The sequence below is a fragment of the Pseudonaja textilis genome, chromosome Z (assembly GCF_049901715.1).
Source record: "Pseudonaja textilis isolate UNSWEBS1 chromosome Z, rPseTex1.2, whole genome shotgun sequence".
NCBI classification, from domain to species: Eukaryota; Metazoa; Chordata; class Lepidosauria; order Squamata; family Elapidae; genus Pseudonaja; species Pseudonaja textilis.
Window position 1 is genome coordinate 105,335,400 of NC_142008.1, and position 27,160 is coordinate 105,362,559.

The following is a 27,160-nucleotide window of genomic DNA, read 5'->3' on the forward strand; positions in this document are numbered from 1 at the left end:
AGATTATTTACCTTAATGTTTCAGTCTGAATATTACTTTTAATCTCATTCTCTCCCTTCTTCCCTTTCTCCCTTTTTCCCTCCTCCCTTCCTTTCAGTCAGTGTGTATTGATACATGATAATTTCCTGGACATGTCCCTGCAGTTTTCTTGGAAATATTTCAGAAGTGGCTTGCTATTGTCTTCTTCCAAGCCTCAGAAGGAGTAGTAGCCCAAACTGACCCGACCCCCTCAAATCTCTAATAATAATTTATTATTTATTAAACAAATATATATGGCCACCCAATTCACACATAGATGATTTTGGGTGGCCTACAACATTACAAACTACAACATAAAAAAACGTAACACTTCCCATGGCAGCAACAATACAGTCAGATCCACCTGATTGGCGGCAGATCCACCTGATTGGCGTCAGATCCACCTGATTGGCTCCATCTCAATTTGGATCCTAGGTCTGATGACAAAGTGACATCTTCAGGGCCTTTTCGAAAAACAACAAGGTGGGGTTTCAATATACTTGTGTGGGGGCTGATATTTCACAGAGAAGGGCTCACCACTAAAAGGACCTTTTTCAAAATCCCCAGGATTATATATTACTAATACATGGGTCCCACAACATATCCTACCATCCAGACATAGTGGGCTGGGCAAATGTAATGAGGATAGGACTTTCAAATAGCTTGGCCCCAAGTCATTGTGAGGCATGTTGAATTGTACCTGGAAGCAGATTGGCAGTCACTGCAGCTCCCCCAAAAGAGGTGACACATGTGTAACTTTAGGCTTGCAACAAAATTGTGTGGGGTATTGCATTTTTCATATTACATATAATTTATTGACTACTCCATTTGTTTTAGTATCTAAGCTAAATTCTTGTATACTTAGATTTAGAAAAATATCTTTGAAAAAATATATTTCAGGATGTATTCTTTGAGAAAGAAATTTAAAAAATGATATTTCCATGTTTGTGCATACTTTCACACCATCTTGTATTAAAATAAATTTTGAAAGATGAATCATACATGTTTGTGTGCAGATGCAGAAAAAGAATCAGAGAAAGATCATCTTGTGTTGAATGTAATATATCTAATAATCAGGGGTGGGATTCTATCGGTTCTGACCGGTTCTGTAGAACCCCTTGTTAACTTTCTAGGCAGTTCAGACAACTGGTAGTTAGAAGAAATCTCCTTTTGTTTTTTTCACCTTGATTACATTCTTGGCAGTATGCCTAGACTTACTGTCTCCAAAGGAGGTTTTCTTTCTGCCTTGAAACTTTCTTAAAGGGGAAGGGTTGTTTTAAGCTTTTTACACTGCTGCTGGGGGGAAATACTCCCCTGGAAATACTTCTTCTTGGCTAGCTAGAAAGATCAACATTCAAAGGTGAGTTTACATAACCTTTCTGAGTTTTGGTCTAAAAATGGTTTTTGGTGAAGTTTAATTCTGTGTTTGGTGACATTTAATCCTGTGTTTATTAGTGGGATAGTTTTCTCTATTCAGCTTTGTTTGGAAGGAAAAAGATTAGTCTCTGTTTCTGAAAAAGACACTGGGCTGAGAAATCTGGCTAGTTCCTGTGTCTATTTGTTCTGGTAATTGGTTTAACAAGCAACAGTTATTGTTGTGATTTAATCATTTGTATTGTGTTTGAATTTTTTACTGCCTCATGGTTTCTTTTTCTATCTGAGGAGGGTGTTCCTTCACTGCTTTAGTGGTATCTGGCACTGTCCTTTTGGGGTGTACTTCCAAGAGGCAGGATGCAAGCTTGGCACTGAGTTTTTTACTACTTTTCTGGGGGCTTGTGACCTTTTCTAATGGATATCTTGTGAGATGAGTGAGACCAGCTGGTATCTTTAAGTGGTGCAAATGGATCAAAGGATTGCTTTTCCTGGGTATGCTCTTTCTGGAGAGCTTAAATGATCTCTCTGCTAAAGGGTTTCACTTTATGAGCAGGAGTTGGCTGCTGATAATTATCATTGCATTTTAATTCCTCAAGGTGCTCTGGCATCCTGCCTGATTTGTAACTCTGGCTTGCAGGTATTTTTAATCTAATGATTGGCATTTAGGGCAGCTTTTTTGTACAGGTAATCCTCGATTTACAACAGTTCATTTAGTGACCATTCAAAGTTACAATGGCACTGAAAAAAGTGACTTATGACCATTTTTCACACTTATGACCATTGCAGCATCCCCACTGTCATGAGAGGTCAGGTGAGGAGAAGCACCCTTTAATGTGAGAGATGTTGAGTTGGCCATGCCCACCCAGTCATATGACCACCAAGCCACACCCACCAACTAAGTCATGCCTATAGAACCTGTTGTTAAAAAATTTGAATCCCACCCCTGATAATAATACATAATATACATAATAAATAAATATCATCAGAGCAATATGAAACATTCATATATCCTCATTGATTAATTCATTGTCACCATCACATCATTGCTAGCAAACAGATAGAAAAAATTTCTCCATAATGATGCATCTTTAAATTGGTCCTTTAGATCTCCAAATTGTGAATCCATTGGCAGTGTAAAGAGTCAATCCATCTAGCTGTTGGTTGTCCTCATCAATTCTTTCCTTCTGGGTTTTACACAATTATAACCTTCTCTAGAGAGCTAGATTGTTGCATGATGTGTCTGAAGTAGGATAGTTTGAGACTGATATATCCTTATATTGGGAGAAGGTTCTATTTCGGATGTGAGATGCTTTGGGGAAGAGAGTACCAGTACCCTTCAGTCCTACTGTACTATTAAACCCCTTGATAGCGAGTTGCCATATTTATAGCTATATGAATGTAACCTAAAAAGTTGTGGATATTCTTTCAAAATTAAGCAATGGTATTATATTTTCCAAATATTTTCACCAGGATATGTTTTATTTTTTTATTGTTCAGACTACATATGATTGAGTTTAAAAGTGGAGTAAAAATACTATATTGAATGGATATCACTTTGTTCAGATTAATGAGAAATTATGAATTTGGTTTCATGGCGCAAAAGAAAGCTGTAATGTCACATAAACCTTCCACAATAATAATTTTATTTATCACCAAATGAAAAAGAATATCCTTTTATAGTATTTCTAATAAATGTACAATTGCCCACAAAACACAGAAATGACCAGTTAATCCTTGTGTCTGTAAGTCTGTCCATAGGAACAAAATGATATGGATTTAGCCTAGAAAGGATATGAAGATATCAGCAGCAACTGAAAATTAGCTATGTAATGAACATATGTAATGTAATATTTGCTAAGACAGTTTTAAGTGACAGCCACAGTGAGATATAAATTGATGGGTTTTCTAAATAGAATGCATTATACATACCTAAGTACTGATATAAAATTAAAGAAACCAATTTCCAGAGAACTATGCTGATTACATTATGGTGCAGAATATACAACATATTCTGTTTGTTTGATCTTGATTATTACATAACTATATAAAATCTACTCAGAAATTCATATTGTTTTAGAAAGTGTGTTTACATTACATCTCTCAAGCTCAAATAGACAGAAGAGATGTGTACTGTGGGGAAAAAAACAAATTAAAAAATATTACATATATTGGTGGATACTTTCATTCAGTTTCTTTAAGAAAATATGTTTAGATGAAAATTAGAGCAAAATTACTTTTCTTCATTTATATTATACCACACTATTATAGCAGGGCTCAAGAAGAAGTTCTGATAGTCCCATATTATGTCATAACTCCCAATGTAGAGGACACAAGGCAAGTAGCAATCCTCATTCCTGCTGGGTTACAATTTATGACCACAATTAACCCCGACATTTCTGTTGCTAAAAGAATTGCTAAGTGAGTTTTTCCCCATTTTACAATTTTTCTTGCCACAGTTGTAGTGAATCATTGCAGTTAGTAAGTTAGTAACAGGGTTTTTAAGTGAATCTGGATTCCTCACTCACTTTATTTGTCAGAGGGTGACAAAAAGCAATCACATGACAACTGGACATTGCAATAGTCATAAGTATGGGTTAGCTACCAAGCATCTAAATTTTGACCACGTGACCCTGGGGATGCTGCAATGGTTGTAAGTGTGAAAAACAGACATAACCCCTTTTTTCAGTGCCATTGTAATTCTGAATGATCAATAAACAAGATGTTGTAGGTCAAGGACTTACAACGTATTAATTCGTTGTCACTCTAATTATTGAAGTTATAGGCATGTTAAATGAAGGACTGTGAATATTGTTTCATGTCAAAAGAATGGCCCTATATTTTCAAAGAGTTTTTTCACACCAGATAGGTTCTGTTCATTTTTCAGACTGTAGAAAACGGGGTTTAACATAGGAGTTAAAATGCTATACTGAATGGAGATCACTTTGTTCAGATCCATGAGTGATTCTGAACTTGGCTTCATATAGTGAACAAATGCTGTAATGTAAAATAAGCCCACAACAATAAGATGGGAGCTGCATGTGGAAAAAGCTTTCTGCCTGCCTGCTGATGATTTTATTTTGAGAATGGATGAAATAATATTAATGTAAGGAGCTAGGGTGAAACGAAATGACCTGAACCCGAAAGCCAAAATAAATATTAGAAGAACAATATAATTAGTGAGAGTCTCTGCACAAGACAAAGGCAAGAGTGAAGGAAGCTCACAATTATAGTGTCTGATGATATTGTGGCCACAAAAATTGAGATTTAGCAAGGGCAGGACATTTCCTACAGTACATAAGAAACCTAGAATCCAGGCTCCACCCACCATTTTATTGCACTTTACATTACATCTTTTGTCAAATATCTGTTGTAATGAAGTGGCTCACATATGGCCACATAACGATCATGACCCATTGCTGACAGGTTGAATACTTCTGTACAAGAGGTTTGTAGAAAAAATAAAATCTCTGCAATGCATCCTTTCAATGAAATAATTTTCTGCTTTGTAATAAAATTTGCCAACATCTTGGGGACAGTGACTGAGGAGTAGCAGATGTCAACAAAGGCTAAATGATTAAGAAAAAAGAACATGGGGGTCTGAAGGTGAAACTCAGACTTGATCACCAATATAATTACTATATTCCCCAAGATGGTCACTAAAAATATGATCATGAAGAAGAAAATAAGAAAATCCTGTATTTTTGGATCATTGGAAAGTCCGAACAGAATAAATTCTGTTATTATGGTTTTGTTTTCCCACTTAGATGATTTAGAAACCATAGGATCTGTGATAAAAAAGAAGCAGAATTAATGACATCTTAAATTAATATTTAAAACTATATGAGAGTATGTTATGTTGATTTTTCTACATTTAATTTCTTTCCTCAAAATGCAAATATAAGTATTGACTTTTCATTTTCTTTATATGTTTGGCATTTTCCCCTCACATTTTAATTCATTAATTGTTCTAAAATCTTATTGTACTTAGTATAAATTTATATATCTGTGCATTGATGAAGTGACACCCACCAAGTATTTACTGACTATATATTCACCATTTGTGCTTTTATGAAGTAAGATCCTCCAAATTTACTGACTAGAAAACAAAGTTTACTGTACATTGTATAAAATTATATTTGAATTAATCTATTCTTTATTAGATGCTATATAAATGTATCATATCAAGAAAACTGGTTTTGTAGAAAAGATTTATATAAATTTCTATTTGGGTAGAATATAGAGGTTTCAGGAAAATTCAGCCATGAAATGGTTCTTTTAGCAGTTCTTTTCAGAAAGAATTGGCCTTTCCCTTTCCTTCTCTGACCTGTGTTTTTCTGTCCTCCCATCTAGTAATTAGTAGTAGTCCTCCCATCTAGTACAATCTAGTAATTAAAACATCTGAATTTTGTTTTAATTTCTTTTACTCTTACCTCACCTAACTAAATGAATGTATCTGCTCTAACAATTAAAACAAATAAACATTAGATTGTAGACTCTGAAAAATGTTTAAATAGACGTGATGGATTTGTTTTTTCAAAGAGGGGAGAGATTTTCTTAAAAATGATAATGTTAATTTTCCCCCAGTAAGCATTGCAGGTACAGCCTGCTAATTTTATTCTGGACACAGTTTATACATAATGTACTTACATGCAATTGAAGGAAAAAATACTTAACTTTAAGAATGAGCAGAATTATTCTTACTGACCATCTAAAACAAATCCCTTTGCAATAAAAAATATCTAATAGTCAAATACCCTGACTAAAATGTTGCACTACAAGTTAGATTATTCTGAGAAAGCCTTTCCCTCTGTTTCTCAGCCACTTTTAGTTAATTATGAACCAACCTGTATTTGAGAGCTGCCTTCTTCAAAAAAATGTTGTCTTTCCTGTAACCAACACTTCAGGGGTGACATGAATTTACCTTTCAGGAAGTAATAGTGCTGCTGCAGCAAAACATTCTGTATCTTTGCCCCCTCATCTAAATGATTGGGAGGTTTTCTTGGAATAAGATAATTAAAAATGCATGAATTGATTATTCCTTCTGGAATTCAGGGCAGAGAACTCAACTGGAAATCCATCATTCCCAGGTTAAAATATATCCAGGGTAGATATGTTAAAAATATTTTGCTATTTTTTCCTTTCCTTTTTCATACAAAATCATATTTTAAAAATACATTTGAATTACTGTTGTAATTGTTTTCATATATAGATACAAAATGAATGGAATGTATATTTCTGATCTAAACCAAATTATACTCACCTCACAAAACAAATAAACGAAAACTGAGAATAAAGTCCCTGAGAACATTTTCCAGCAATCTTGAGAGCCAGTTTGATGTAGTGAGTAGAGAAGGAGAGACACATGGAGATCATGAGTTGGAGTTCTACCTTAGGCACCTTGGTTCAGTCACTCTGTCTCAATTGTAGGAAGAAGGAAATGGCAAACCACTTTGAAATTTTGCCAGTAAAACAACAGGGATGAGTTCAAGCACTAACCAGGAGTAAACATTGATTTGTAGATACATGTGCATACACACCCATGCATATATAGTATGGGTGGCCAAGCTGATATTTACGTACTTCATGCACTGTAAAGATTCCAGCAGTTATTCCAATTAAATCATGAGCCTCAAGCCACACTCCCAAAATTTAAAAGAATTTATTTGATGTTAACATTCTACATCCGGCATTAACCTGGGCGTAGCCAACTCTGAGATATGTAATTCACTGTCACCCTTGATCCTGCTTTCCCCCCCACTCCTCTGGGTGTATCATCCAACGAAAAACATCCATAGCCAAGAGTCATCAATCATGCTCTTCAATTAGATTTTTGCATGGCAGAAGCTTCAGTCATCTAATCAGTCTTTGAAAAATATATGAATGGAATGTACTTTTGATTCCACACTGCTGCCTGGTCTTTGAAACTCCCCCACCCTTTCTGTTGTGAGCTATAAAACGAGTATACAAATTCTTTATGAGTTGACATTCTAATTGAAGGTGACCTGTACAACACCCACAAAATCAATCTGATTGCAGATATGGAAGCTTATGCTCGTGAAACCCCACCCCCCAAGCTTGGTTGGATTTTCTGCATGTAACCTTGCTACAAGGTGATTGGTTTGGATGTTCCTACTCTTTACCCATGATGCCTCTGATAAGGGATAGCCCTTCCACTTGATTAAATATTGGAGTTTTCTCCTGTGCCACCTCAAATTTGTTGTACCTCATAATGGGGTATGACTACAGGATCTGGGAACTCACAAGGTAGGGGCCTCGGTGTGTATTCAAAATGTTTTATGAGTTGACATGCACATTGTTGGGCTTGAGAAGGGCTGAGAAGATATCTGCAGACCCCTCATGACCTGGATACCATCTGTTTCAATTCCTTCCCTCTGGACGGTGCTATGAGGGTATTTAATGCCAAGACAACTGGAGCCAGGGACAGTTTTGTTCTTCATGCCATCACTCTACCTAATTCTCACAATTAATGAAATTCAGTGACTATTAAGTTCTATCTTATGTTTATGAAAACTGATTCATAGAAAATGGTTGTCGTGTTATTATTTATTCCTTCTATTATATACCCCTTTTGTTGGCTGCACATTTTAATTTTAATTTTTGTTGTTATTTCCTCTGTTGTTTTGCAAGTACACAGAGTGCATTCCTTGTTTGTTTAACCATAACTGACCAAATAAAGTATTTAATGTGTAATGCAATGAGATGTGAGCTGATATTTAATTCCTTCTGAAATTCATGCAATTAAACCTATTTGGGTATATAGATACTACAAGTAACAATATGTATTGTTAGATTCATTTCAATAATATATGGTAATCTACTGTATGGCATCCTGTCCTGTTAATCGTATTCTGAAATCAGATCCTGATTCCTAGTAAAAAATCATTGTAAAGGAGATGTTTTACATGCATTACTTGGGGCCCAATTGTGTCTCAATATAACCCCTCATCTATGGAGTTTATGAATCATGTATGAATCATGAATATTGAGGCTTTTTTTTTTGCAGAATACAGTTTTGAGAACAAAAATACATTCATTAAATTATTAAAAAATAAAAATAGAAAGTTGTTCAGAAGATATTTATTTATGAAAAAAATGATGAAGAATATTCCTTTATACTATTTGCAGTAAATTAAAAATTGTTCATAAAGCACACAGAAAAAGCCATTTGATCCTTCTCTCAGCCAGTTTATCTATGTGAATCATATTATATGGAATTTGACTAGAAAGTCTGTCAAGATAGCAAAAGCAACTGAAAAATAGCTTTGTGATAAATATATGTAACATATTTGCTGTTTTCAATGACAACCATAGGCACATATAAAACCAATGCTATTTTCTAAACAAAATACATTATAATATTCTTAAATTCTGATATTAAATAACAGATTTCAAGTTCTCAGATAAATATGCTGACTGTATCATGATGTAGAACATATTGCATATTTGGTTTGCTTAACCTTACCACTGCTATATAACTACATAAAATAGATTTAGAGATGTTTTGGAAGATCCATATGCACTGCATAATTCAAGGAAAATTAGAGAAAAGAGATGCAAACTAGGGATGAAAAATTACATACATGCAGTACATATCAATGATTTTTTTTTCAAAAGAAATTGCTCATATGGATAACAGCAAGTTTGAAGAATTTTTTTTTATAATCTCATATCAGAGCATAACTCCATTCCCAATGCAGAAAACATGTGGGAAGTAGCAACCCTCTCTCCTGTTGGCTTATTAATTATTTTTTTCTCTAATTGTCAAAGTCATAGGCATATTAAATGTGAGTATTGTTTCATGTCAAAAGAATGGCCCTACATTTTCCAAAGAGTTTTTTCACACCAGATAGGATCTGTTCATTTTTCAGACTGTAAATAATGGGGTTTAACATAGGAGTTAAAATACTATACTGAATGGAGATCACTTTGTCCAGATCAATGAGTGATTCTGAACTTGGCTTCATATAGCGAACAAATGCTGACATATAAAATAAACCCACAACAATAAGATGAGAGCTACATGTGGAAAAAGCTTTCAGCCTGCCTGCTGATGATTTTATTTTGAGAATGGATGAAATAATATTAATGTAAGAGATCAGAGTGAAAAGAAATGAGCTGAACCCGAATGCCAAAATAAATATTAGAAGAACAATATAATTAGTGAGAGTCTCTGCACAAGACAAAGGCAAGAGTGAAGGAAGCTCACAATTATAGTGTCTGATGGTCTTGTTGCTACAAAAATTGAGATTTAGCAAAGGCAGGACATTGCCTATGGCACCCAAGAAACCCAGGAACCATGCTCCACCCATCATTTTATTGCACTTCTCTTTTGTCAAATATCTGTTGTAATGAAGTGGCTCACATATGGCCACATAACGATCATAACCCATTGCTGAGAGGATGAATACTTCTGTACAAGATGTCTGTAGAAAAAAGAAAATCTGTGCAATACATCCTTCCCAGGAAATAATTTTCTGCTTTGTAATAAAATTTGCCAACATCTTGGGAACAGTGACTGAGGAGTAGCAGATGTCAACAAAAGCTAAATGACTAAGAAAGAAAAACATGGGGGTTTGAAGGTGAAACTCAGACTTGATTACCAATATAATTACCATATTCCCCAAGACAGTGATTAAAAATATGATCATGAAGAAGAAAATAAGAAAATCCTGTATTTTTGGATCATTGGAGAGTCCCAACAGAATAAACTCTGTTATTGCAGTCTGATTTTTCCACTCAGATGAATTAGGAATCATAAGATCTATCAGAAAAGGAAACAAAAATAATGAAACTTCAAATCAATGTTAAAAGTTACATATGAAGTATGTTATGTTGAGTTTTCTATATTTCATTTCTAATTCTTTTATCAAAGTAAAAATGTAAGGATTGTTTTTCATTTTCATGATGTGTTTAACTGTTTTCATGACATTTTGATTCATTAATCATTCTAAATGGTACTTGTACTTAGTATCAGTTTATATATCTATGCATTGATGAAGTGACATCCACAAGTACAAGGCATGAAAGTTAATTTCAGAAGAAAAAAAGAATCATTTGAATTAAATTACTATTTATACTAAAAATGAAATCATGATTTCATGTCAGGAAAAACTGATCTTATGGAGATTTAATTATGAATTTCTATTTATGTAGAGTGCAGATATTTCAGGATATTCAAACATGAAACAAACAAGAACTATTGCCCCAGCAGTTTTGTTTTTTTTAATTAGGCAAAATTGGGTCCCTTCAATTCCCCTTTCCATCCTGAATTTTTCTGACTTCCTATCTAGTAATAATTAGGACTATTGAATTATGTATATAATTTCTTTTACTTTAGCCATGTCTAGCTAAATGAATCTATCTGCTGCGAATAATTTGAAAAAGCAAACCTTAGATAATTGTAGATTTTGAAATATATCTATTGTAAATAGATATGATATATGCCTCACCTTTAGATTAGATATGATATATGCCTCACCTTTGTTTCTTCTAAGAAGCAGAGATTGTCTTAAAAATTTAATAGCATTAACTTTTTTTTCCAAGAAATCACTGCAGGTACAGCCTAATAATTTTTCTCTGAACATCAGTTTATAGATAATGTAGTTACATACATGTAATTGATAACACCGAAGCTTATAACATTGAACTTTAAGAATAAGCAGAATTATTCTTACTGATCACCTAAAACAAAGTTCTTAGAAGTAATAATCTATATGTAATGCCAAATAACCCAACTGAAATTCAAGTTATAATTCAGTCATAATTCAAGTTAGATTATTATGACAAAGCCTTTCCCACTGTTTCTCAGTCACTTTTAGCTCACTATGTTACATGTAGTACTAAAGTACGAAAGTAGAACCAACCTGTATTAAAGAACTCTCTTATTCATAAAAATGCTGTCTTTCCTCTAACCACAGGCCTTTTGCCTTTTATGAAGTAGTTCTGCTGCAGTCAAGAAACACTCTGTAACTTGGCCACCATTTTCTAAATGACTGGAAGCCTTTCTTCCAGCGAGATAATAAAAAGACACCATTATTCCTTCTGGAATTCAGGGAAGAATAAATCAATTGGGAATACATATTTCCCAGATTAAAATATATACAACGTAAATATGTCAAAGATATTTTGCTTTGCTTTTCCCATCCTTATTGAAAGTCATAGTTTAAATGTAAATTTGAACTGTTGTTGCTATTGTTTTTAAATCCACACACAAAAATGTGTGTTACATGAAAGGAATACTTATTTTGAATTAAACCAAATTACGTTTCCCATCAATGCAAAAATAACACAGAGAGAGACAGAGAGAGACACAGCGAGAATGAGAGACAGAGACAGAGAGACATGAAAGCTAGGGGGATTTTGAGAACACTTTTGAATAACCTCAAATTCAACCTAATGGACATTTTGATGTTGGGGATAATGCTAGAAACCAAAAGAATTGGAATCCTATGCACAAAGTTAGCCTAGGGACTTTGAGCCAATCATTCTCTCAGTCTTGGGAAGAAGAGAATGGCAAATCAATTCTGAAATCTTAACAAGAAATGTCATCTCAGTGCTATTCTCAGACCTGGATCGAGACCAAAAAGGGCCCAGCTAAAGCATTTCATCCTGTGCTCTTCATAACTGAGTGCTAATCAAGGGAAGGTATATCAGACATTAATATAATTGAGCGATTTTACAAGAAGAGTACTACACTCCCCACAAGTCCAGAAGTACACCACCAGACACCACCAGACTTGAGATTCTAGCTTTAGACATCCTAGAACTATGCCGGCTAAGATTGGATTTAAGCATATTACATAAAATTGTATGTTACAATGTCTTACCAGTTAATGAATATTTCAGCTTTAACCACAACAGCACAAGATAACACAATAGATATAAACCTACTGTAAACCATTCCAACCTTGATTGCAAGATGTACGATTTCAGCAACAGAGTGGTCAATGTCTGGAACTCACTACCTGATTCTGTTGTCACATGCTCAACCCCCCACTCCCTTACTCTCAAACTAACCTCTATCTACCTCACCCCATTCCTAAGAGGTGTGTAAGGGGCATGCATAAGTGCACAATCGTGCCTATTGTCCCTCTCCTATTGTCCCCCCATTATATTATTATTAGTTTTAATATTAATATTAATATTAGTATATGTATATATATGTATGTGTATATATGTATATATAGTTCACATTTAAACTATGAGATCATTATGGATAATAATGATATTTATAACAATATATTATTTATCATTATTTTATATTAGAAATAAATAGAATGAATCAGTATTGTTATTGCAAGTGATGGAAAGGATGATGATTATGAATACATATAGAACTTTTGTTCAAAAGTAAACATTCTTAATTCATTATAGTTGTATATACTACCCACTCCAATTTCACCAAATGGCTAAGAAAAATGCATACAAATCATCTACAACATTTGAACACCTTTCAAATAATAAATCTCAGAGAAGAGAATGTTGTGTGTGTTGTTTCTAGTCTGATCCTGTTTATCTTTATTGCCCCACTTAAGTGTTTTTAAAATCTGCCTCTGCAGTTAAGCTTGGTTCCTCCCCCCACCCCTTTTGCTGGTACTTTTATTCTGGGGTTTGACTTTTTTTTAAAAGGGAAAGAGTTGCTTTAACCCTGCTTTAGTGGTTCCTGGCACTGTCCTTTTGGGGTATACTTCCAACACAGCTGAATCCCCTCCCAGCAACTTCTTGCCTCCTTCATCCCCAATTAAGTGAGGGTGGGAAGAAGGAGCTCGAGTTTCAGATGGAGACTAAATGAAGCTTTTTGCAATAGGAAAGGATTGTAAAAAATTGTAAAAAGAAATTGCAGGAATACTTTGAGAATAATTTGGGAAAAGGGACAAGCCTAATGACAGTATGGGATGCTAGTAAAGCAGTTATGAGGGGCTATATTATACAGCACAGTAATTTAGAAAAGAAAAAATCCCAGGAAAAGATGTAACAGATATTGGAAGAAATTAGGTAGAAAGAAATTCAGTTGCAAAAGACACCTATGGATATAAAATTTTACACCATATTAAACTGTTATGGCAACAGCTATCTTTGTTAACAATTCAGGAAATAAAAACAAAATTGAAACATGCAAAACAAGGACATTTTGAATTTGCTAACAACCAGGCAGATGGTTAGCATATAAATTAAGGAAAAAATGAGAAAAGACAATAATTGAAAAACAATCTGGGAATTTAACAATGTAATAACAGACACTGAACTTATTAAAAAGTCTTTTCATATTTTTTATTCAAACTTATATAAAAGAAAGGAAATTGACCTATTAAAAACAGATGAATACCTTTTAAAACAATAGTTAACTAAACTAAATTCTCTCATATTAGGAAATAATGTAAGGACTGTTTACAATATCATAATAAGAAACAGGCTGCCTTAATCTTTCTGGATGTAGAAAAGGACATTGACAATCTGAATTGGGGCTTTATGTTTAAGGTGCTGGAAAAAATAGACTTTGGAGTGAATTTCATTCAAGGAATTAAAGCGATTTACATTTACATGCAAAATTTGTCATAAATGGTGACTTAGCTAATTCATGTGAAAGGGTACAAGACAAGGATGTTCTTGTCCCCTTTGTTGTTTGTGTTTGTTTTAGAAGTTTAGAATAGAGATATTATATAGAATGATAAAATAGGGGGTATAAATATTAAAAAAGAAGTTTATAAATTGAGAGCCTTTGCAAATGATTTAGTTATATTTCTAATACACCAAAATAATATAGAATATTTGATGGGGAAATTGAATCAGTTTGTGGCACTGGAAGGTAAATAAACAAACAAACAAACAAAAAACAAACGAACAAACGAATAAATGAATAAACGAATAAACAAACAAATAATAAATAAATAAATAATAATGTTGATTAAGAATATATCCTGAATAAAAAGTTGCGTTTTAGGATTGAGAAAAAAGCAAAATATCTAGGGGTTACGTTGATAAATACAAACATAAAATTGTTTAAAAATAACTATGTCCTCTGTGAAGGGATATTATTAAACAGGATGGGATAAATTACATTGATTACTACTGAGAAAAATCTCCATAATTAAGACAAGTACCAAAGGTGCTTTTTCAAAATTTCAGACATTACCAAAAATCACATCTGACAACTCATTCAAACAATGACAGAAGGATATTTCTAAGTTTATATGACAAGGGGAAAAAAAACCCCAAGAATTAGATATAAGCTATTGCAAGATGTCAAGGAAAGAGGAGAGTTGGGTTTACCAAATATAAAATTGTATTTTGATGCATGCTGTTTGACCTGAGCAAAAGAATGGTTGAGTCTCCAGAGCAAGTGATTACTTGAATTAGACAGCCATTAATTAAGGTTTGGATGGCATGGCTACTTATGGTATGACAAAAATAAGGTAAATGTTAATTTCAACAACCATTTTGTTAGATATGCCATATTAAGAGTTTAGAATAAATACACTGCTCAAAAAAATAAAGGGAACACTTAAACAACACAATGCAACTGCAAGTCAATCACACATCTGTGAAATCAAACTGTCCACTTAGGTAGCAGCACTGACTGACACTCAATTTCACATGCTGTTGTGCAAATGGAATAGACAACAGATGGAAAGCATAGGCAGTTAGCAAGACATCCCCAATAAAGGAGTGGTTCTGCAGGTGGTGACCAGAGACCATTTCTCAGTTCCTATGCTTTCTGACTGATGGTTTGGTCACTTTTGAATGCTGGTGGTGCTTTGACTCTAGTGGTAGCATGAGACGGAGTCTACAATCTACACAATTGGCTCAGGTAATACAGCTCATCCAGGATGGCACATCAATGCGAGCTGTGGCAAGGAGGTTTGCTGTGTCTGTCAGTGTAGTGTCCAGAGCATGGAGACACTACCAGGAGACAGGCCAATACATCACAAGATGTGGAGGAGGCCATAGGAGGGCAACAACCCAGCATCAGGACCACTACCTCTGCCTTTGTGCAAGGAGGGACAGGCGGAGCACTGCCAGAGCCCTGCAAAATGACCTCCAGTGGGCCACAAATGTGCATGTGGCTGCTCAAACAGTCAGAAACAGACTCCATGAGGATGGTATGAAGGCCCGACATCCACAGTTGGGGGTTGTGCTTACAGCCCAACACCGTGCAGGACATTTGGCATTTGCCAGAGAACACCAAGATTGGCAAATTTTCCAATGGTACCCTGTGCTCTTCACAGATGAAAGCAGGTTCACACTGAGCACATGTGACAAATGTGACAAGGTCTGGAGACGCCTGTCAGGAGAATGTTCTGCTGCCTGCAACATCCTCCAGCATGACCGGTTTGACAGTGAGTCAGTAATGGTGTGGGATGGCATTTCTTTAGGGGGCCGCACAGCCCTCCATGTGCTCGCCAGAGGTAGCCTGACTGCCATTACATACCAAGATGAGATCCTCAGACCCCTTGTTAGACCATATGCTGGTGCAGTTGGCCCTGGGTTCCTCCTAATGCAAGATAATGCTAGACTTCATGTGGCTGGAGTGTGTCAGCAGTTCCTGCAAGATGAAGGCATTGATGCTATGGACTGGCCCTCCCCTTCCCCAGACCTGAATCCAATTGAGCACATCTGGGACATCATGTCTTGCTCCAATACCACATTGCACCACAGACTGTCCAGGTATGGGAGGAGATCCCCCAGGAGACCATCCACCACCTCATCAGGAGCATGCCCAGGCTTTGTAGGGAGGTCATATAGGCACGTGGAGGCCACCCACACTACTGACCCTCATTTTGACTTGTTTTAAGGACATTACATCAAAGTTGGATCAGCCTGTAGTGTTTTTTTCCACTTTATTTTGAATGTAACTCCAAATCCAGACCTCCATGGGTTGCTAAATTGGATTTCCATTGATAATTTTTGTGTGATTTTGTTGTCAGCACATTCAACTATGTAATGAACAAAGTATTTAATAAGAATATTTCTTTCATTCAGATCTAGGATGTCTTATTTTTGTGTTCCCTTTATTTTTTTGAGCAGTGTATAAAACAAAGCGCTCTATGAAAGGTTTCTATTGGAAACCTTTTTTAGAAAGGAAATGATGGCAAAGCCAGATTGTCTGGCATATGGTAAAATTTTATCTTTCAATCCTGGTGACCCAAAACTAAAGACAAGGGAAGAACTTGAGTTAGAAGATTGTGTTTGCCATTAGTTTACTTATCAGCAATTGAAAGGAAGGTTCAAACTGGATAAAAAGTACTATGGATTTGAATTTACTTTGTTAAAAATGAATTGGAAACTTCGCTTTGTGGTAATGATGAATATATCATCACTAAGATTTATAAAATGCTACTGAAATTGAATTTGAAAAATAACATGTGACATATTGTATGATTCAGTGGGCAAGGAACTTTGGATATAATGTGTTGCTTGAATGATGGGAAAGCATGTGGGACAAGGAGTCTAAAATTTACATTAAATTATAATTTAAAAGATAATTTTTACAAGATATGAATCTTTGGTATTTAACACCAGATAAGTTATCTAAGATGTAAAAAGATATGTCAAATGTATGTTGGAAGTGTAAAAACAAAGAAGGGACCTTTTACCATCTATGGTGGGCATGTGATAAAGCAAAAAAAATTGGACTATGATTCGTATTTTAAAACAGAAAATCCTGAAAATGGAGATAAATATGAAACCAGAACTTTTTCTCTTGGGACTAATGGGAAAAAAAATTGGAGAAAAAGTTTGGAATTTTGTTACTATATATGTTGATAGCAGCAAGATTATTGTATGTAAAAATGGAAGGATACTTCGATTCCTACTAGTTTATTGTCATTGCACCTCATACAACAAAGTTAAATGCCATCTTCAGTGTACATTATGACTATGAAAATAAACACAAACACACATCCTTCACAGTCTATACATTGAATTGAAAACCCCTGATATTGCATTAATATTGCACTATACAGTAGAATTCAACAGAGCTACTGCCCTGGGATAGAAGCTGTTTTTCAGCCTATTTGTCCTTGTTTTGTATTATTCTGTACCGTCTGCCAGATGGTAATAGTTCAAAAAAAAAAAAACATTCCCAGGATGAGATGGATCTTTGAGAATGTTTTGAACTTTCTTAAGGCAGCAGGAGCTATAAAGCTATTCCAAAGAGGGGAGAGGGCAACCAATGATCTTCTGGGCAATGATGTTATCCCTCTGGAGTTCTGTCCTATATACCACTGTGCAATTGGCAAAACATACCGAGGTACAGTAAGTTAAGATACTCTCTATGCTGATGTGGTAGAAGGTCACCAGCAGTTTTTCATTCAGTTGTTGTTTTTCTGAGAAGTCTCAGGTAGTATAATCTCTGCTGGGCCCTTTTCACCAGTGCTGCAATGTGAGCACACCAGGTGAGGTCCTCTTTTGTGGCAACATCCAGAAACTTAAAACTGGCCACGTGCTCCACTTGGTCTCCATTAATAAGCAAGGGCTGGATGTCTGATCTGTTCCTTCTGTAATCCACTATAAGCTCCTTGGTCTTATTGATGTTGAGGACCAAGTTATTGTCTCCACACCAGGAAAGCAACAAGTCTACCTCATCTCATTAAGCAGATTCATCCCCTCTGGAGATGAGTCCCACCACTATAGATACTATAGAAGAAGAAGGAAATGCTATAGAAGAATGGTTGCAGAAGCTGACGGAGTTGACTGAAATGGGAAAACTGACTACTGTACTCAAAGGAAAAAAACATAAATACTTTTGTTTCCATATGGAAACAGCTTCTGAATGTCATGCTTGATGTGGAAAAGAATGGAATTTTGATTTTGGGTTTCACAGATTGACTGACATGTTTTTGTAGAAATGACTGGTTCATACTATCGTGGTAAAACAAAAAGTTGTGAATTGTTGTTAATGCCTTATTCTACTGCAACAGATAGGATCTCAAGTCAATGTTTCTTTTTCTTTCCCTACCTTTCCTCACTTTTCTACCCCCACTTTCTCTTCCCCTACACTGTCCTTTTATTTACTTGTGTATTTTGTATTTTATAATACCTTATGACCTAATAAAAATGTATGTGAGAGCAAATAAAAACACTTCCCATAGTTTAAGTATCAATCAATAAAATAAATAACCATCGCCCAGTACAAAGTTTCAACAATGTAAGATTTGAACATTTCATATATTTCCACTCTCCATTTTTTCAAACTGTATCTTAAAATTAGATCCTGGTATCCAGTTCAATCAGTAGAAAGGAGAGGTCTTACATGCTGCTTTCATACAGAAAAGTTAAGGTTTCCCATATCTATTCATGTCCGACTCTAAGGGGCAATGCTCATGTATGTTGTCTGAAAACACTTTCATGGTTATGTGACCAGTATGACTATATGCAAGGTGCCTGGAACACTAATACCCAGCCACCAAAGTGGTACCTATTTATCTACCTGCATTTGCATGCTTTTGTACTGCTAGGTGTGCAGGAACTGGGTCAAAGATTGGAATTCACTCCACTGTGTGCTGCTGAGATCTTAAACCTAGGCTATCAGTATTCCAACTGACAAGTTCACTGTCTTTAACAACTGATATATAGTATATAATATACCCCCCCCATATAACCCAGATCATCATAATAAATTATTTTGTTCTGGTCTCCCAAATATTCTGATATTTAGTACATAACTAAATTTAAATGATGATTCAGTCTCTAAAGCAATATTTTATTCAGGATTTAGTTTTAGGTAGCAAATAAGTGTTTATGAAATTACTGGAAAAGAAACATGGAAATTGTGTGCTAGGATTTTATTTATCCACAAATTTCAAAGAGTATGCTTTACAATATATGTAATAAAATTACAATTGCCCAAAATCTCATAGAAATTGCAATTCTTTTATGTGCAGATATATCTATTAAGTGAACATATGGATGACTAGAAATGTTATAATACAGCAATAACAACTGAAAAATAGTTGCATGAGAAATATATCTAGCTTTTTCAAAAACTGTCTTTAGTGAGTACCATGTGGAATTATTAAAAAAAAAAAAGTGAGTTTTCTAACCAGAATGTATTCTTTCTAAATTCTGATAATAAATTATATTATTCCAAGATAAATGTACTGATCATGGTGTAGAATACATTCGAACATTTATTTGTTTAAATTGTGCTGCTCAATTATTATATAACTAAACCAAAATATGTTTGGAAATAAATATTTTGGAGTGAAAAATAAATTTAAATTACATGCTATAATGGAAAAGAGAAAGAAAGGTTGAGAAAGATAAAGAGAGAGACATGATAGGAGCTGAAAGAAATCTCATAGATAATTTTATTCTTATTCTTTTAAAAAAATCCTGCTCAAATGGATGATATAGCAAGACACACAATGTTGGAAATTTGGGGGAAGGAACACCACATCCTTCCTTTGCCATTAACTTATTGTTTCATGGTTAAAGACTGGGCCTGTGCTTTTTAAAGAGTTTATCTGCACTAGATAAGATCTCTTTGTTTTTCAGGCTATATATGATGGGGTTTAACATAGGAGTTAAAACACTATACTGGATAGACAATATATTGTCCAGATCTATGCGGGATTTTGGACTTGGTTTCACGTAACAAATTAAACCTGTAAAATAATATAAGCACACCACAATGAGATGGGAACTACATGTAGAGAAAGCTTTTTGCCTGCCTCCTGCTGAATTAATTTTCAGGATGGTAAAAATAATATAAATGTAAGAGATTAGAGTGATAAGAAAGGAGATAAGACTGACTACTAACACCGATATAAGAAGAATGATGTAATTAGTAAGAGTGTCTGTGCAAGACAAGGTCAAGAGGGAAGGAATCTCACAAGTATAGTGTCCTATTATATTGCTGCTGCAAAAATGGAGATTTAGCAAAGGTAGCACATTCACTATAGCAAAAAAGAATCCCAGGAGCCAAGCTGTACCCACCATTTTATTGCACATCTCTCTTGTCAAGTATCTGCTGTACTGCAGGGGGTCACATATAGCCACATATCGGTCATAACCCATTGCTGAGAGAATAAAACTTTCTGTACAAGCTATTTGCAAAGGAAGAAGATCTGAGAAATACATCCTTCCCAGGAAATTATTTTCTGCTTCATTAGGAAGTTTGCCAACATCTTGGGAACAGTGACAGAGGAATAGCAGATGTCAACAAAAGCTAAATGTCTGAGAAAGACGAACATGGGGGTCTGAAAATGACTCTCAGAATTGATCACTAATATAACAGCTATATTTCCTAGGATGGTAACTAAAAAAATGATCAGGAACACAAACAGGAGAAAATTCTGTATCTGTGGAGTATTGGAGAGTCCCAACAGGATAAAATCTGTTATTCCAGTTTGATTTTCCAGCCCAGAGAATTCAGAAAATATAGACCCTGTCAAAAATATAATTAATGATTAATAAATTATATAGTAAGCAAAGATAAAGACAGAATCCAATAAAGATATATATTAAGAATTACAGTTTATTCAAAATCCATATTGAATATTGTATTATAATGTATACCACTGTGTCTTCTGTGTTTCATTCTTCACCCCAGTATTACCTTTCTCTTAGCAATGTATTTTGTTATTGTTCCCAATCCAAGAATGCTAATTATATATAGTATGTGATGGTAAGAGCAGCCAAGTAAGACTAAATAGTGGCATAAGTTGTGATTAATTAAAGAAATAAAAGAATACCTTTCAAAGTTTTTTTAAAAAAAACCTGAATAGATTTCCTTGATAAGGCAATTTTGATAGGATTAAAAAGTTTTCAGCAGACCCACAATGTTGGGTCCTATATTTTTATTCTTCTCAGTATGTACCTGATGTGGAATTCAAGAAAAGGGAAGAGAAGGAAAAGGAATAGGAAGAGAAGAAGAAGAGAAGAAACTCTTAATTATTGATAATGAGCGGAAGATGCATATCCTTAAAATAACCCCGTTTTCTATTTATAAGAGACATAATAATCCAATCTGCATAGATCTGATAGAACAATTATTTTAAAAAAGGCTTCTTATCACCAATTCTGTGAAAAAGCCTTTGTGTTAAATGTGAAAAGGTAACAAAATAGACCTACAAACTACTTTGTTCATCAAATTGCTTTCTTTCCTGTAAGCAGAAATATTTTTTTTAAATGAGCAGTTACCTTTCAGGAAGAAGTTGCCTTCTGACTTATTAATGCTTTGCATTGTATTTTGGTCTTTTCAACCTTCATGTAAGAAGATGTAATTCCACTTTGGTACAAGTTAATAGAGAAGTGATCTGATCCTTCATTCCTTTTGGAATTCATTGACACAATTATTACTCTCTGGGAATACATATTCCCCAACCAACTATATATATAACTGTATATATAGAGTTTTGTTGTGGAGATATCCTGGATCTTGTGCTGTAATCTCCTGGGTCGTTTGTGTTTTGATCTCTTTTCCATTAGCCTCCTGTGTTGTAATGGCTTGGGTAAATGGACTAAAAGCTTCTGTCTCCAAGAACTCTGATACTTGATTGCTGCTATAAAAGGAATGGAGATTCTCACACACACCCCAGGTATTTCCTGCTGTTCTTCTTGCCCCTCCTGCTAAAGACAAATCAGTACAGTTAGGTAGTCCTTCAGTTAAAACCACAATTAAGCCCAAAATTTCTTTTGCTAAGCAAGGAAGTTGTTACATGTGTATATGAGTACTCATCAAAACATGAGTTTTGACCCATTTTATGATTTTTCCTGCCACAGCTGTTGAGTGAACCACTGCAGTTGTTAATAGTTTCCCTACTGTTTTTACTTGTCAGAAAATCACACAAGGTGATTGCATGACCCCAGGATTCTGCAACTGTCATAAATATGAGCCAGTTGGCAAGCATTCTGAATTTTGATCACATGGCTGCAATGTTTTAAGTGTGAAAAATGGTCATAAGTCACTTTTTTCAGTGCCACTGTAACTTTGAAGTGTCACTAAACAAATGATTGTAAGTATAAAATATTAGCCAAAGTACTTAATTTTTTACTTATTTATTACCTGAAAAATAACCTGCAGGAAGTTCCTTATCTAATTTTGAGGGTACAGAAAATTGATGTAACTACTGATAGGTTATATACTAAAAAGAACTAGTCTGTTTTGCATTTATACAAGCACCCTTAAGTGTTCAGTGGAATTCACCTACTATCTGGTTATTGCCAAAAGATATGTACTAGGACCAGTGGTGGGATTCAATTTTTTTTTTTACTACCAGTTCTGTGGGCATGGCTTGGTGGGCGTGGCAGGGAAAGAATACTGTAAAATCTCCAATCAGAGGTGGTATTTGCCAGTTCTCCGAACTACTCAAAATTTCCGCTACCTGTTCTCCAGAACTGGTCAGAACCTGCTGAATACCAAGTCTAACTAGGACATATACTTTTTGTTATCACAAGTATTATAGAAACTGTGATGGTGTGTGTTATGGATTCATTTCCTTTAATTGCTTAAAAGTAAGCATTAATTTACTTATTCATTACAGATGTACACAATGTCCAATTTCACTAGATGGCTTACAAAAATAAATACAAACCATCTATAAAATTCTAATACCATTCAAAAATAATAAAATTAACCACACAAAAAATAAAAAAATAAATATATATAATTTTGTCTCCTGAATGGAGCTTGGCCAAGTGAAAAGGACTCCCATACTGTAACTATCAATGAACTAAGTGAAACAACAATCAGTCCAATGCTTAAAAAACTTTTTGTGCATCTGTAAGTTCTTGCCCTACCACTTGCATCTAAAACCCAGCTCTTAATTCCTAGTTGAGGAAGAGTAAAAAGAAGAGATTTTATGTACTAGTTTCATAAAACCCAGTGGAACATAAAATTATTTAGGAATAGGCCTTATTTCTCAAAGATTATTGGTCTGGATATAACCCCTTATTTCTAACCATAATTCATCCACCAAGAAACTTTGTGCAGTTTAGTGTTTTGGGATACAATAATAAAAACAATTTTATCACATTATTAGAATGTGGAAAGTTGTTCAGTATTTATTTATCAATAAATGTCAACGGATATGCCTTTAATATTAAAGTAAACCACAAAGCATATGAAACAGCCTGCTAAACATGACTACTATCCATGTGAATCAGATTATATGGAATTCAACTAAAACTGCTGTCAAGATAGCAGCAACTATTGACAAATAGCTGCATGATGAATATACACAATGTAATTGCTAAAAAAAAAATCAGTTACAAGGGGGGACACAAAACTAATGGGTTTTTAAATAGCATGCACTATCCTAAATTCTGATATGAAATAATAGATCCCAACTTTCCAGATAAATGTACTAATCATATCATGGTGTAGAATATGTTGCATCTTTTAACCTTGCAACTAAATTCTTATACAATTACATAAAATGACTTTAGAAATGTATATTATTTTAGAAAATAATTCATATCACATGCTTCAAAGTTACAGAGAGTAGGGGGTAGGGAGGCATACTGCAAGAAACATTTTTTTTTAAAAAAAAATCAATGACTACTTTCATCCTGATACTTTAAATAAACAGCTCAGAAGGATATTAGAGTAAGAATACCTTGATAATCTTGAATTATGCCCCACTATTACAGGAGATTCAATGAGAAGTCTGTATAACCTCATATCACAGCATAATTTCACTATCACAATTGAAGATTTGGTGGAAATAGTATCTCACATCTTTGCTGTGTCATTAATTATTTTTTCTCATTGGTGATGTGAAGATTTTAAATCAGGAATTATGAATATTGTTTTGTGGGTAAAGAATAGGCCTAACCTTTCCAAATAGTTCCTCTAGAGCAGATCTGATCTCTTTAATTTTCAGGCTGTAGATGATTAGGTTTAACATAGGAGTTAAAATGCTGTACTGAATAGATATTACTTTGTTCAGATACATAAAGGAATCTGAGCTTGGCTTCATATAGCAAATCAAACCTGAAATGTAAAATAAGCCCAGAACAATAAGATGGGATCTGAATGTAGAAAAAGCTTTCTACCTGCCTTCTGCTGATTTAATTTTCAGAATAGTTAAAATGATATAAACATAAGAGACAAGTGTGATGAGAAATGAGCCAAAACTGAATATTAGATATTAGAAGAACACCATAATTTGTGAAAGTATTTTCATAAGACAATGCCAAGAGGGAAGGAAGCTCACAAATATAGTGTCTGATTATATTGTTGCCGCAAAAATTGAGATTTAGCAAAGGTAGTACATTCAGTATAGCATAAAATAATCTAAGAAGCCAAGCTCCAGCCACCATTTTAATGCATATCTCTCTTGTCAAGTATCTGCTATAATTCAGGGGGTCGCATATAGCTACATAACGGTCATAATCCATTGCTGACAGGTTAAAGACTTCTGCGCAAGCAACTTGGAAAAAGAAGGCAATTTGAGCAATGCATCCTTCCCAAGAAATATATTTTTTGGTTTGCAATAAAGTTTTCCAGCATCTTAGGAACAATGATCGAGGAAGAGCAGATGTCAACAAAAGCTAAATGGCTAAGAAAGAAGAACATGGGGGTCTGAAGATGAAGCTCAGACCTGATCACTAATATAACATTTACATTTCCTAGGATAGTGAATACAAATATGATCATGATCAAAAGAAGAAGAATACCCTCAATGTGTGGATCATTTGAGAATCCATACAAAATCAACTCTGTTATTGCAGTTTTATTTTCTAGTTGAGCTGATTTGAGATTGGATCTGTTAGAAAAGGAAACAAAAACAGTAAAATGTCAAATTAATATTGAACACTACATGGGAATTCATTGTGCTGGATTTCCTAATTCTTTCTTTTATATAAGCTGGTCAACTTAAGTGTTTTTTTTTTCCCTTTTCATAGTGTCTTTGGCTATTTTCTTGACATTTTAATTCATTAATTATTTTAAAATATATTTGTTCTTAGTATAGTTTGGATATCCAGTTGTGCTTTTGTGAAGCAAGATATTGTCTTGATTACTGCATTGAAATTCAATTTTTCTGCATATAATAAAAATGTGTTTAAATTAAACTTTTTTTATTAAATAAAATATATTATGTCAAAAAACCTGGTTTTTTTAAGAAAAGATTGATACACATTACTACAACTGTCTGTACAGAATGCAAAGATTTAAAGAGACCCAAACATGAAATGCTAAACTTTTTCTTTTGACAGAACTGACAAACGACCCACTCTTTAATAAACAATTTAGTTTCAGAAAAGAACAATCCTGTAATCTGCAACTCTTACACTGCAAAAACATATGGACTACACAATTCGATCAGGACAAAGCAATAGACGTAATCTACATAAACTTCTGTAAAGCCTTTGATTCAGTGGTACACAACTACTACTAAAACTAAGTTCTTATGGTATCTCTGGACACCTGCATAACTGGATAGAAGCAACAAATGGTCAAAATTGGGAGTGTCCTGTCAAATTCTGAACCTGTCAACAGTGGTGTCCCCCAAGGCAGTGTTCTAGGACCAACTCTCTTCATACTCTACATAAATGACCTCTGTGATCATATTAAGAGCAACTGAGTTCTGTTCGCTGATGATGTAAAGCTGTTCAATACCACAGACAATGCTACTACCCTTCAAAAAGACCTTGACTGTGTATCAGAATGGTCAAACAAATGGCAACTTCAAATCTCAAGAAATAAATGCTCTGTCTTACATACTGGCAAAAAAATCAGAAAATAAAATACAAGTTGAATAGTCAAGACCTTGTTGATGATCCAAACTCGGTCAAGGACCTTGGAATACACATCTCAAATGATCTAAGTGCAAGAGCCCACTGTAACTACATAGTCAAAAAGGCATTAAGAGTTGTTAACCTAATCCTACTTAGCTTTTTCTCTGGTAATATCACACTACTAACTAGAACATACAAAACATTTGCTAGACCAATACGTCAATGCAGCTCATCAGTCTGGAACTCATATTACGTATTTGATATTAACACAGTTGAGAAAGTCCAGAAATATTTCACAAGAAGAGTTCTCCACTCCTTTACTTGTTGCAGAATACCTTATGCCCCCAGACTTGAATTTCTAGACCTTGAAAACCTAGAACTACACCGCCTTCGGTCTGATCTAAATATAGTATATAAAATCATACATTGCAATGTATGTCAATGAATACTTCAGCTTCAACCATAACAATACAAGAGCACACAATAGATACAAACTCAGGTTAACTGTACCATACTTGATTGCGGGAAATTCAGCAACTTCAGCAACAGAATGGTCAATGTCTGGAATACTCTACCTGACTCTGTGGTTTCTTCCCCAAACCCCAAAAACTTTAACCTTAGACTGTCTACTATTGACCTCACCCCTTTCCTAAGAGGTCTGTAGGAGGTGTGCATAAGTGCACCAACGTGCCTACTGTCCCTGTCCTATTGTTTCTTTTATATATATTTTTATTTTTCTTGTATGTATCCATTTCATGTATTCATAACTATGTTTATACTTCTACCTTGTTGATTGTTATGTTTTAATTCATTAATTCATTGGTTACCAGTCTTTACTGTGAATATCATGTCACAAGGATCCTAAAGAAAATATTAATTAAATATTATCTGAGACTTTGGTTTTTTCATAAAGTCAAAATTGAGAGATTTTAGGAAGTTAAAGTGCAAGGAATTAAACAGTAGGACAATTCATGGTATTTAGTTTGGCCATATTTGTTGTCTTCTTTACACTTGTTCATTGATTTGTTTTCAATGTATTCCATAGGCACCATCTCCATCTTCA

At 34.5% G+C, this 27,160-nt stretch overlaps 3 protein-coding genes and 1 pseudogene across 3 annotated transcripts; all 4 read right to left on the minus strand.

Moving 5' to 3' along the window:
- Window positions 1-4,210: 4,210 nt before the first annotated feature.
- LOC113451074 (olfactory receptor 5J3-like) lies at window positions 4,211-5,172 on the minus strand. The gene is given in 2 exon segments (XM_087917220.1): window positions 4,211-4,732; window positions 4,735-5,172. Coding segments are annotated over 2 exon segments (960 nt in total).
- Window positions 5,173-9,209: 4,037 nt separating this feature from the next.
- On the minus strand, window positions 9,210-9,803 carry LOC113451075 (olfactory receptor 5V1-like). The gene has a single exon (XM_026722437.2). The coding sequence runs from the start codon at window positions 9,801-9,803 to the stop codon at window positions 9,210-9,212; it is 594 nt and encodes a 197-aa protein (XP_026578222.2).
- A 10,039-nt stretch (window positions 9,804-19,842) lies between these two features.
- On the minus strand, window positions 19,843-20,430 carry LOC113451076 (olfactory receptor 2K2-like). Its single transcript, XM_026722438.2, has one exon. The coding sequence runs from the start codon at window positions 20,428-20,430 to the stop codon at window positions 19,843-19,845; it is 588 nt and encodes a 195-aa protein (XP_026578223.2).
- A 3,716-nt stretch (window positions 20,431-24,146) lies between these two features.
- LOC113451077 (olfactory receptor 5AN6-like) lies at window positions 24,147-24,756 on the minus strand (annotated as a pseudogene).
- Window positions 24,757-27,160: the final 2,404 nt, after the last annotated feature.